The 12,062-nt window shown below is 36.2% G+C and overlaps 1 protein-coding gene and 1 non-coding gene across 4 annotated transcripts in view; both read right to left on the bottom strand.

The window, feature by feature from the left end:
* RC3H2 (ring finger and CCCH-type domains 2) overlaps positions 1–12,062 on the bottom strand; it is a 49,543-nt gene that overhangs the window by 24,211 nt on the left and 13,270 nt on the right. For all 3 annotated transcript variants that reach the window (XM_027615000.2, XM_027615001.2, XM_027615002.2), the window contains exons 5-8: positions 5,623–5,798; positions 2,000–2,200; positions 1,385–1,517; positions 1,153–1,271 (exon numbers count right to left, since the gene is read on the bottom strand). In XM_027615000.2, the coding sequence (XP_027470801.1) occupies positions 1,153–1,271; positions 1,385–1,517; positions 2,000–2,200; positions 5,623–5,798 (629 nt within the window). The remainder of the gene's footprint in view (positions 1–1,152; positions 1,272–1,384; positions 1,518–1,999; positions 2,201–5,622; positions 5,799–12,062) is intronic.
* LOC113935203 lies at positions 1,601–1,711 on the bottom strand. Its single transcript, XR_003523954.1, has one exon. It is a non-coding gene; the product is annotated as a small nucleolar RNA SNORD90 (small nucleolar RNA).

Genomic DNA, 12,062 nt, shown 5'->3' with positions numbered 1-12,062 from the left:
AAAGCCATAAGCCTTGTCCACTTAAACTTTCCCAGGAGAGGTAGAATATAATTTCCCCTGAAAGTGAAAATTTATGAAACTAACTTATTTGTCAGCTTGAGGGTACAACTCTCTTCTTAGGCTTCGAGCTGTTTAAGTTCATAAAAACAATGAGGCAAAATATAAAAGCCTCATCATAACAGCTATAACTGCATCAAAATTTAAGATGGCATTGTTATTTCTGTGACCTTAATAAAGATGAAACATTTACCTATTTATCTGTCAGTTAATGTTTGAATATTATAATGTTTTCTAATAGAATAAGGGTAAAAGAGTGGAAAGATCACTTTGGAGTAGATTTGATCCCAGCTCTGGCACTTACTGTCACCAGGACCTTAGATTTGTTATTTAACCTCTTTAAACTTCAGCTTGGGAACAGCAATTATCTTGCAGGTGGCTGTGAGGATTAGAAATCATATAAATAAAATACTGAACATAGGAATTTGGCTCACAGTGAAGTAATAAATGGGCATCATTATTAGAATAAAAGATTATACCTTAAGCAACTCCTTCTAAAGTACATTGCAAATATTTTAAAAATTCTAACTCCACACATTTACAAACAGATATTCATTTGTACAAGAGCAATGGAGAAAAAAGTGACAATTTCCCTACATTAGAAAAGAATTAGACAAAATGTCTGGAAGGAATCATTGAGCTATACTTGGTCAAAACATTGACAATGAACCCATATTCAAAATACTCTCCCAATGGGGGCGCCTGGGTGGCTCAGTCGTTAAGCGTCTGCTTTCAGCTCAGGTCATGATCGCAGGGTCCTGGGATCGAGCCCTGCATCAGGCTCCCTGCTCAGCAGAAGCCTGCTTCTCCCTCTCCCACTCCCCCTGGCTTGTGTTCCCTCTCTCGCTGTGTCTCTCTCTGTCAAATAAATAAATAAAATCTTAAAAAAAAAAATACTCTCCCAGTGGTTGCTGTGCTATGAATTATTTATCAGGTGTACTAAAACTTGAGCTTCTCTCAAAAGAACAGAGATAATAGAAACCGAAAAGAGCAGAGTCATGTAAGAAGTCCATTAACCGAAAAGCTTGTTCAAGATGTTCAGGATGAAGCTCTGTTAGAGGTAACAGCAGTCAGAAGTGCAATGAATGTGCTTACCTGAGGTGTCTCATGGCCTTTCCTACTATAATTTTGTATGAAGTCCACAAGGCCATGAACCACTGTTTTAACAGCTACCATTGCATTTTCTAGCTGCTCCCAAGTTGGCGAAACAGCATCTACAATAAGCCGTCAAGGAGATGGGGGGGAAGAATTTGTTAGCAGTAATTCTCTTGTGTTATTTACCTCAAGGGCAGAAAAAGTATAAGCAACTGAATATTTTTCCACATACCTGGATTAGGGTCTATGTTTGCAAGAAGCTCTAAATGAGGCCTCAGTCTATTTAAGTTAGCTGGGTCACCCGTTCGTTGCAAAACAATTGTCAATTCCTGGACACTCTTTGCAAATGATTCTGGAGACTGCAGCTAACGAAGAGACAACAGAATGGCTTTTACTCTGCTTATGACAGATCTATATTCAAACGCTTCATTTAGTCAACATACTAAACAGGTTTTCAAGTGCCTTCAGATTCCATAGTAGGAGTATCAATGATGAATGAAATTTTCACCTCAGAATCTGCCCTATGAAATTCATCATTAGACACTTAGAAAACTTACCTATTATAAGCTGTATTAGCTCTCTGGGGTCAAAACACAGATAAACAACAGACTCTGAAAGCCAGGCTGCTTTTATGCTACTATCCTATATGTGCTTCCCTGTTGCCTCCCGTTGTTTATTTTGAAAGTTAGAAAAATAATAAAAAGAAATAAAGATAAAATAATATAGAGTCTGATACTTAAAAACACAGGAATCTCCAACTAGTTGTCTCTTTAGTTCCTTTAGAAGATTGCAATGCTCTTCTAAGTAACAGCAATGATATAAAACAAACATCACTAATTTCACAAACCTTATCAATGATAGACTGCATGTGTGATTTATGTGCCAAGTCACCATACAGAAGTGAGGACCACTGCTCAGGTGAAATGCGGAGTCCTGCTTCCATAGCAATATGAACAATTTGGGCATCATGTTCTCTGCGTAATGCTTCATAACTCCGAAATTCCTCCTTTAGCTGCATCAGAGAAGAGTCTTCATCCCTTTTGGTAACCTACGAAATAGAAAGGAGAAAAAAAAAAACCCATAAGAATTGGTCTGCTCTCCCTCCTTCTCCAGTCAGTTCTTTTGGGGGCAGAGTACAGATACCAGACACCAGACAAAAGGAGGTGCAGAGAAGAGAATGTCCTTATCACAAACTCTTTTTGGAACCAAGCAGAACTTACATAACCCAGTACATAGTTTTGCCTTCTTTCAATGAACTCAGCAGCTGATAGAGAAGACACTTGTAAACAGAAAATTATAGTGTACGTGCTCTTATTGCTCCGTGGCAACATAAAGGAAAGGCAATTAAATCTGACTTGGGGGAGAAGGAAGGGGTAACAGAGAAGGCTTCCCCAACTTGAAGGCTGCATGAACTGAGTCTTGAAGAATGAATAGGAGTTTCCAGGTAAGAAACAGAATCCTAACAAGAGTAGCAAGTGGTGAAACAGAAAAATAAAAGAGCAGAGCGCATAGAATTAAAGACTAAGAGGCTAGAGAAGAATCATAGAGGGCCTTATAAACTCCGGTGAGAAATTTTTATATTATGCTGAAGGGAATGGGAAGCCACTGAGGACTTTTAAGCGAGGAATGACAAATCAGTCCAATGGGTAGACATATATTAGCATTGCCACGTGATAATTAAGAAATTTTCTATCACCACAAAAATGATCATTAGGGTATTTATTATACAGCTTTAATTTATACCTGACTTAAGTCATTTAAAAAACATAAATTCAAAAGCTTACAGTTTCACATACAATACGTAATTTGTAAACATACAAATTAGTTTGAAACTAATTCTCTGAACATGCAAGTGTATGACTAGATAATTTCCACAACAGATGATACCATTTATCTAAAACTTGCACAGTGAAATTTGAAACTTGGCTAGGAGTCAGAAGACCTAGGACTAGTACAGATTCTGTAATTCAGACTGAACAAATCATTCAAACTGTTCAAAATCATGATTTCCTCATTGGCAAAATGAAAATATCTCCAAACCACCTCACTGGTTCTTTCTATTGTTGGCACATGAGACAACAATAATATGACCCCAAGAATATGAAGATGGGAAAATCAAGTTACCATCTGAGAATTAATAGTATCAGTTCAAAATCTCTTTGGAAATATGTAATTACATTAGAGAAAAGTGTGGGACATCCAAAATTCTAAACATAATCTTAGGTATAATTTGGAAGCAGAGTATGTAACTTAGAAGTCCCAAAAATCTATATTCTACCTTAACCTATTTAAAGAAACACTGAGGAAACAAAAGAAAGAATTATCAATTTAAAAAATAGAAGAAAGAAACCCAAGAACCAGGTGACGGTAGCACTCACCCAACTACCACGTAGGCTACACAAGGGTGCCTCATAGGCAGCGTAAGCATCTATTCACCTGAGTAGTAAAGACATACACAGGTGGCTAAGAGCATGGTCATATTAAAGTTCTCACTACCATGCATCAAAATCACCCGTGAAGCATTAAAAACTACAATTTCAGGTAATCATAATTCCTGGCTTTGAAGACCACACGATTTAAAAAGTATGTATGAATGCTCAAGTCCCACACCAGATACACCAAATTAGAATATATCCGGGGATGGGACCCAGGATTGTATACTTTTAAAAACCCCATAAATAATTCTGATGCAGATCATCACTTGGGAATCACTGCATCAAACGCTGGAATTATTAACTCCCTTGCGCTGATGCCAGGCTACTCAAGCAAAGGTCTGATACTCTTCGGCAGGAGAATATCTACAATATGATGATTTAAGTCATAAAAGAATCGCACCTCTCATTACAAATTAATAAAATAGATCATCCATTGTGGGTGACCTTGGTAAGGGCGTTCTGTTCCTGAGGAAAGAATCTACTGTATGCACCCACAAAAATTCACATCTCTAAGCCTATAAAATCAAGGAAAGACCTTTGACAATTGTGATTTTACTAGAGTAAATGACACCCAAGAGAGGCCTTTTAGCAGTTAAGTCAGTATGTTGTCCTTTTATTAATCTAAACACTGCTTTAACATTTAAACTAGAGGGCAGTAAGGATGAAATGAGAGCATAAAATTGAAATCACTTTCTATACTAGTGTTATTCAAATGTCAGATGTTAGTAGCAACTGTAGATGTATGACTGTCATAAACCACAAATCAGTATGATTCCTGAGAGAAAAAACACATTAAATCAGGAATACACAGTGTGAGAACCTAGTCAGTCACTTGAGGATGATAAATGATCTCTGTAATTTGGTTGCTTAGCCAAAAACATAATGTTTGAGGAACCAGGGTTTCATTTCTATTGTTGCCCTTAAGGGCACAAAATCAAGCACTATAACTATCAAGGAGATAGTGTCCAAGCCTCATTGGTGGAGATAAGTGAGTTCATTTGAACATATTTCCATCAGCAATTACCTGTTATTTCAAACTAAGCAGTCTGCCAAAAAAATTTTTTTCTGTCTGTACTGTTTTCACTCTTGGGCTATAAAACCAGCAAAATAGCTTTGGCTTTCAAATTTTGATGTTTTACTTTTATAGAAGCCAATGCACTTTTCTAGTTCCAAGTATTTGGGCTTTTCTCAAGATGAAGCCAGCAGTCCCTACTCCTGTAACATGCAGAAACTTTTAAGGATTCAGCCTACTTTCCACCTCTCTCAGTACCTGTAACCACGCACAAGTCTATAAGACAATGCAACCACATTTCTATTTTTTTTTTTAAAGATTTTATTTATTCATGAGAGACGGGGGGGGGGGGGTGGGCAGAGGGAGAAGCAGGCTCCCAAGGAGCAGGGAGCCCGATGCAGGACTCAATCCCAGGACCCTGGGATCATGACCTGAGCCGAAGGCAGACGCTTAACCATCTGAGCCACCTAGGCGCCCGTAACCACATTTCTAAGTATCTTGGGGTTTTTCTGTCTTCTCCACCAAAACAAAACACACAAAAAAATCACACCTCCTAAATGCAGAGTGGGGCAAGTACCTCAACTCTTCACTCTCTTGTCCTGAAGGCAACATTATAGGCCATCTTCAGATTAAAGGTCATAATCTAATCACAACAGGGAATAAAATAAAAATAACAATGGGAAATTGAAAAACCAACTTTTTATGTACTTTTATATAATTTTCCCTTTTAAGATGGGAAATTCATTTGAATTAGACTTCTTTAGTCTACATTCATTATCCTAAGAGTCAAGTTTATCAAACTATTTCCTTATGCTCTATTTTGTGTTACTGACACCTTCACATATGTTTATTCTTAACAGGTAGTATCACAGATGCAAACAATGCAGAAGGAAAACAAAGTTTCCTTTCAACTCTTAGAAGCATTCTGCATTCTTGGAGCCTCTAGACAAGGTAACATCCATTCTAGAAAGCCTCTGTCTCATACAAAGGCATGTAATGTCTAGATGGCTGCTTGCTACTTACCTTAAAACATGAAGCTCGATACAGTAGCTGCACAACATGACCAATACTTGTTTTTGATGCCTGAGGAAATCTTGGTTCTAGTCTTTGCACAACAAAAAGTACCAGTACTTTCCTTGAGAGAGCAGAGCCATCTTCTAATGCTAGCAACACCAGCTTCAAGGCCTCTTCTTGCATAGCTAGAAGTGAGAAACATGAATTCACAATAAATGAGAAACCCTGCAGATCATGTCTGTCAGACTTCTTTGGGTATTAGGTTCATGGTGGTCCATTATCCACAGTCTGTATTTCATCAGCACAAAAAGAGGACACCACACATACAAATATACAGTTTACTTAAAAAGCAATCAAACAAAATGTAATTTCTACTAAACAACTATTTAGAACATAAGTCAAGAGAACTTAAAACATATCTCCTGCAGGTATTTAATAATCAAATAGATAACAATGTTACATTGCAAAGAAAAAAATCCTCATTTACAAAATACATGGAGATACTCTGATATATTAAATACATATAAAGAACATAGTAGCCTTATGGTAAATGGTAATTTTTCTTTAATGCTTGAGACTGTTACTTTGCCTGACAACAATTTTGTACATGATTTTAAAGTGATATTAGCCTGTGGATACAATACCTAAAGAAGGTATTAATTTATGTTGTTTTTCCAGCCAGGGATGTATATAGTATAATCTGAATCTAATTATGAGCGAGTATCAGACAAACTCAAATTAAGGAACTTTTTATAAAATAACTGCCTGTAGGGGCACCTGGGTGGCTCAGCTGGTTAAGCATCTGCCTTTGGCTCAGGTCATGATCCCAGGTCCTCGGATCGAGCCCCACATTGGGCTCCTGGCTCAGTGGGGAGCCTGCTTCTCCCTCTCCCCCATGCTTATGCATGCATGCTCTCTCTAATAAATAAAATCTTTAAAAAAAAATAACTGCCTGTATTCTTGGAAGAATAACATCAAAGAAGGGCTGAAGAACGGTTCCAGATAAAAGAAGACTAAAAAGAAATGACAAATAAATAGAATAAATGATCTTGGACTGGACTGTATTCTGAAAGAAAATAAATTCCATTAAAGACATTTTTGGAATAATTGACAAAATCGGAATATGAACTAGATTTTAGTATGGTATGTAGGTTAAATTTTCTTGAGTTTGATGAACGTACTGTTGTTACATAAGATGGTATCCTTGTTTTTTGGAAATACATTGAAGTATAAAGGGATAACGGGGCACTGAAATATGCAACCTGTTCTCAAATGGTTCAGAAAAGAGGAAAAGGGCAAATAACATAACAAATGTAACAAAATATTAAAAACTAGTAATTGCGGATAAAGGGTATACAGGAATTCTCTACATCGTTCTTGCAACTTTTGGGTAAATCAGAAATTATTTTAAAATTAAAAGGTAAAAGTGCATTGGTTCTCAATTAAAACAGTGGGACTTCAAAACTGAGAGCACATCTAGAATGTGGATTAAAAATCAAACCCTAAAAAAAAAATAAAAAATAAAAATAAAAATAAAACCCTTTTACAAGTGAGGCACTGAGGTCAAGGTTCACAACTAGATAGCAACAAAACTGTACTTGCACCAAGGACTTTTTTAAAAAATTGAGGTAGACTTTATATAAAATTTACCCTTTTAGAGAATACAATTCACATGAGCCACCACCAGGTCTATCTAGGAAACCTACAGCCATTACGCAGTCAGCTCCCATAGCCTCTACCCCCAGCCTCTGGCAACCACTAGCTTGCAGTCTGATTCTATGGATTCACCTTTGTGGATACTTCAAATACATGGAATCATAGAATATGTGACCTTTTTTCTGGCTTCTTTCACTTAACATAATATTATTAAAGTTCACCTACACTGTAGCATATATCAATTTCAATCCTTTTTTAATTTCTATGCTGACTTTATATAGAAATGAAAATATTTTATATATTTCAACCTTTATGTGGCTGAATAATATTCTATTTATGGACAAAGCACATCTGGTTATCCATTCATCAGCTGATGCACTTGTGGATTGCTTCCACCTTTGGACCATTGTGATGAATGCTGCTGTGAACTCTGGCGTACAAGCATTAGCTTGAAATCCCTGTTCAGTTCTTTGGGATATATACACAAGGAGTGGGACTGCTGGGTCATACGGTAACTTTGACTTTATGAGGAACTGACAAATCGTTTTACAGAGGCTGCACCATTCTGCTTCCCAAGTTTCACCCACATCCTTAACAACTTTCCATTTTTTAGATTACGGCAAACCTAGCTGGTGTGAAGGGGTATCTCATTGTGATTTTGATTTGCAGTTCCTTAGTGACTAATGACGCTGAGAATCTTTCCAAGCTTTTTGGCCATCTGTGTACCTTCTTTGGAGAAATGTATATTCATGCCCTTGGTTCATTTTTTTACATTGTGTTGTCTTTTTGTTGTTGAGTGGTAGAACAAAGGATATTTGATACTTAGTCTAGTGCTTCTTGGGTCAAGTAAATAAATATGAGGAAATATCCAAAAACAGCATTTTTTAAAAATACATATAGATGTGGATTTTTAAAATTATTTTTCAACTTAACTTTGTATTATGGTAAATTTTCAACATACATAAAAGTAGAGATCATATGAACCCATAAGATAGCTGTTGCCAGTTCTTACCTACTTTTCTAGTTTGCTTTGGCTGGAGTGTTTTGATGTAAATCCCACACAACATAGCATTTCACCCTTAAATAATTCATTATGTATTTCTAACATGTAAGGACTTCCAAAAAAATTGTATACCATTATCACATTTTAAAAAAAGTAATATATACCCTTACTATCATCTAATATCCAGTTCGCGTTGAATTTTTTCCCATGGTCTCAATTTCTTCTTAGAGTTGGCTTTAGTAAGTACCCAAATAAAGTCCATATTGCTTTTGGTTAATATGCCTTTCAACTTAAAAAAAAAAAAAAATCTATACTAGCTACCCACTACCCTTCACTCACCCATTTAGGAGAAAATTCAGGTTTTCTCTGATTTCTTTGAAGAAACAATCATTTTTCTAAACAATTCCCAATTTCTAAACAATTCTAAACATTCTTGATTTGGCTAATTTTGTACTTAAGAGTATTTCTAAATATGTTCATTTATCCTCCTTATTTCATGTAAACTATAGGCTTGATTATAATCAGAATGAGTTTTTATTTTTTGAGGTTTTGTTTTTTTCTGCCAAGCAAACTTGTTATTCCGTATATTACGTAAGGTGATACTTAAGGTCTAGATGTCTCACTTTTAGTAATGTTAGTGGGTTTGGTAATGATCAATGGGTTCAGGCCTCAGGCATCTATAGTTAATTTTCTCAGCAACCTTACATCTAATGGTTTTAACAGCTACTAATAATTCTTGTGTAGACCCACTAATTCATTTGTGGTTGCAAATGTGTGATTTTTCTACTTTTGACACTTTTTTTCTAAATTTATTAGCTGGAATTTTGCTAAAAGAGGAAGTTACTCTCAACACCCTGAGAAACTGTCCTTGAAAAGTTTGTAAAGGAAAGGCAGAAAAAACATGCTTGATTTTTATTCTACTCTTTTGCAATTTCTAGAATAATGTGTTGGCATTAATAGGAACTGCCAAAGATAACCAATTAATTTTTCCTATACCATCATTACAAAATCATGGATTTTCATATATTTTATGTTTCAATCCATTACCGTCATTATTCATTTTGGTGTTTGAACTGTGCCACTCATTTCCAGTGGAAGCCCTTTCAAATTTACTTCTAATTATGACAAGATGCCAATGATCTCTGATAGCTTTTTTGCTTTCTAGCCCAAGAATTCCCAGGTTTAACTTGTACTTGGTATCCTAGAACTGGAATATGGCATTATCTAAAGACTAAAGAGCCCTGCTTCTTTTTAATGGGCAATGATATTTATTAAGAGTCATAATCTGGTTGCTATGGCTAGTCATTGTTTCTAAGCCCTTTCGAATGGACAGATCGAGGGAATACACATTTTTAGAGACAGAAAAGTAAACGAGCCTGTACTTACATTGACAATTCAAATTTAAAACTAAAGGGTTTTTACATAAATTCTTTGATTTCATATTTTTTAAAAAAGATTTTATTTATTTGAGAGAGAACAGAGCAAGAGTGAGAGAGACAGCACAAGAGAGGGGGTGGAGGACCAGAGGGAGGAGAAGCAGGCTCCCTAAGGAGCAGGGAGCCTGACACAGGGCTCGATCCCAGGACACTGGGATCATGACCTGAGCCGAAGGCAGATGCCCAACTGACTGAGCCACCCAGGCACCCTGATTTCATACTTGTATCTTTTCCTTTAAATGCTGAAAATCTTGGTTCCTGATGGCATTAACATAATTACTTACTTTAATTACTTACTTGCTTTATCCTACCGTGTGCCTGAACATACCCTAGGATTATATATCCCACTGGGGATATAAAAATCAAAACACTGTGTTCCAAAGTCACCTGTAATAATTCATTCCTGATGAATATGCTACCAACTTAATGTAGTTTTAGCTTTTTTATTTTCAGGTATTGTTGTGTCTTATTCTTTTTTTTTTTTTTTAAAGATTTTATTTATGTATTTGTGAGAGAGAGAATGAGAGATAGACAGCACGAGGGGGAAGAGGGTCGGAGGGAGAAGCAGACTCCCTGCTGAGCAGGGAGCCCGATGTGGGACTCGATCCTGGGACTCCAGGATCATGACCTGAGCCGAAGGCAGTCGCTTAACCGAGCCACCCAGGCGCCCTTGTGTCTTATTCTTTTTAATTAAACTTTTAAAATTTATTTTTACTAAAAATTGTTTTATAATTACATAGAACTTTTACATGGGTCCCAAGTATAAAACAAGGTACATTCAACAAGGTCTAGTTCTGTCCTGTCTGCTTTCTCTTGGTGCTTCCTTCCTCTATATAAGTTTATTACTTTTAAATATCTCCTACTGTTGTTTCTTTTGGAAAATATAAACAAAAGTAGACAATGGTTTTATCTCTCTCCCTTTCTTAGATAAAAAATATTATAATAAGCACACTATTCTGCACTTTGTTGTTCTTGTTTTTAAAGATTTTACGTATTTGACAGAGAGAGTGAGAGAGCACAAGCAGGGGGAGCAGCAAAGGGAGAGAGAGAAACAGGCTCCCCGCTGAGCAGGGAGTCTGATGCGGGGCTCGATCCCAGGAGTGTGGGATCATGACCTTAGCCAAAGGCAGATGCTTAACCGACTTAGCCACCCAGGTGCACCTGTGTTTTCTTTTCTTTTCTTTCTTTGTTTCTTTTCCTTCCTTTTTTTTTTTAAGTAAGCTCTACACACAACATGGGGCTTGAACTCATGACCCTGAGACCAGGAGTCCCATGCTCTACTAACGGAGCCAGTCAGGTGCCCCTTTTGTTTTTTTTGTTTTTTTTAAATGTATAGAGATCACACCCTAGCAGAACATATACATCTTCCTCATTCCTTTCGACAGATACCTGTTTATTAAACAAGTCTCTTCTTCATAGACATTCAGGTTGCTTCCAGATGTTTGCTGTTACAAATAGTGCTTTGTAACTATGCATTCTGGGGGCACCTGGCTGGCTTAGTCAGAAAAGCATGCAACTCTTGATCTCAGGGCTGTGAATCTGAGCCCCATGCTGGGTGCAGAAATTACTTAAATAAAAACTTAAAAAAAAACAAAACAAAACTATGCATTCTGTATTTTTTGCTGTATCTTTGGGATAGATTTGTAGAAATGGAACTGTTAGGCCAAAGAACAAGTGCATAGGTGATTTTGGTAGATATTGCGGAATATCCCTCTTTAAAATGTGTACCACTTAGTACTCCCATTGTTATTGGATGAAAGTACCTGTTTTCCCACAGCCCTGACAACAAAATATACTGTCAAACTTTTGATTTTTGCCAATCTGATACATGAGAAATGGTCAATATAATTTTCGTGAATATTTCTCTTGATATGAGAAACACTAAGTATGTTTTATATGTTTGAGGGCCATTTACATTACTTTTTCTCGTGCATTTTCTGTTCATATCTTTTGCCAATTTTTCAATTGGGTGGTTGGTATCTTTCTCTGAGTTTTTAGAAGTACCTTACATATTAGTTATATTAGTCCTTTGTGATAGAATACATTTTTCTAAGTTTGTAATTTTTTTACTGTGCTGATATTTTCTGTGATGCAATTAAAAAAATATTTAGTCATATATCAGTCTTTTCTATTACTGCTTCTGCATTTGGAGTAAAAAAAAGTGTTTCCTATACTAAGTTATAGAGGAATTCACTCTTGTATTCTTTATGAGTTGTATGATCTATTTTTTAATAACAAATATTTATGACCTACTTGGAATTTAAGTAGCTATGGTGTATAAGAAATATATCCAATTTTATCTTTTTCCACGTCTCTTCAGTTGTCCCAATGTCACTTATTTAAAAAGTTTCCTT

This window comes from Zalophus californianus, chromosome 13 (assembly GCF_009762305.2).
Source record: "Zalophus californianus isolate mZalCal1 chromosome 13, mZalCal1.pri.v2, whole genome shotgun sequence".
NCBI lineage: Eukaryota > Metazoa > Chordata > Mammalia > Carnivora > Otariidae > Zalophus > Zalophus californianus.
The sequence above is the reverse complement of the archived record's forward strand: the minus strand, read 5'-3'. Positions and strand labels throughout refer to the sequence as shown.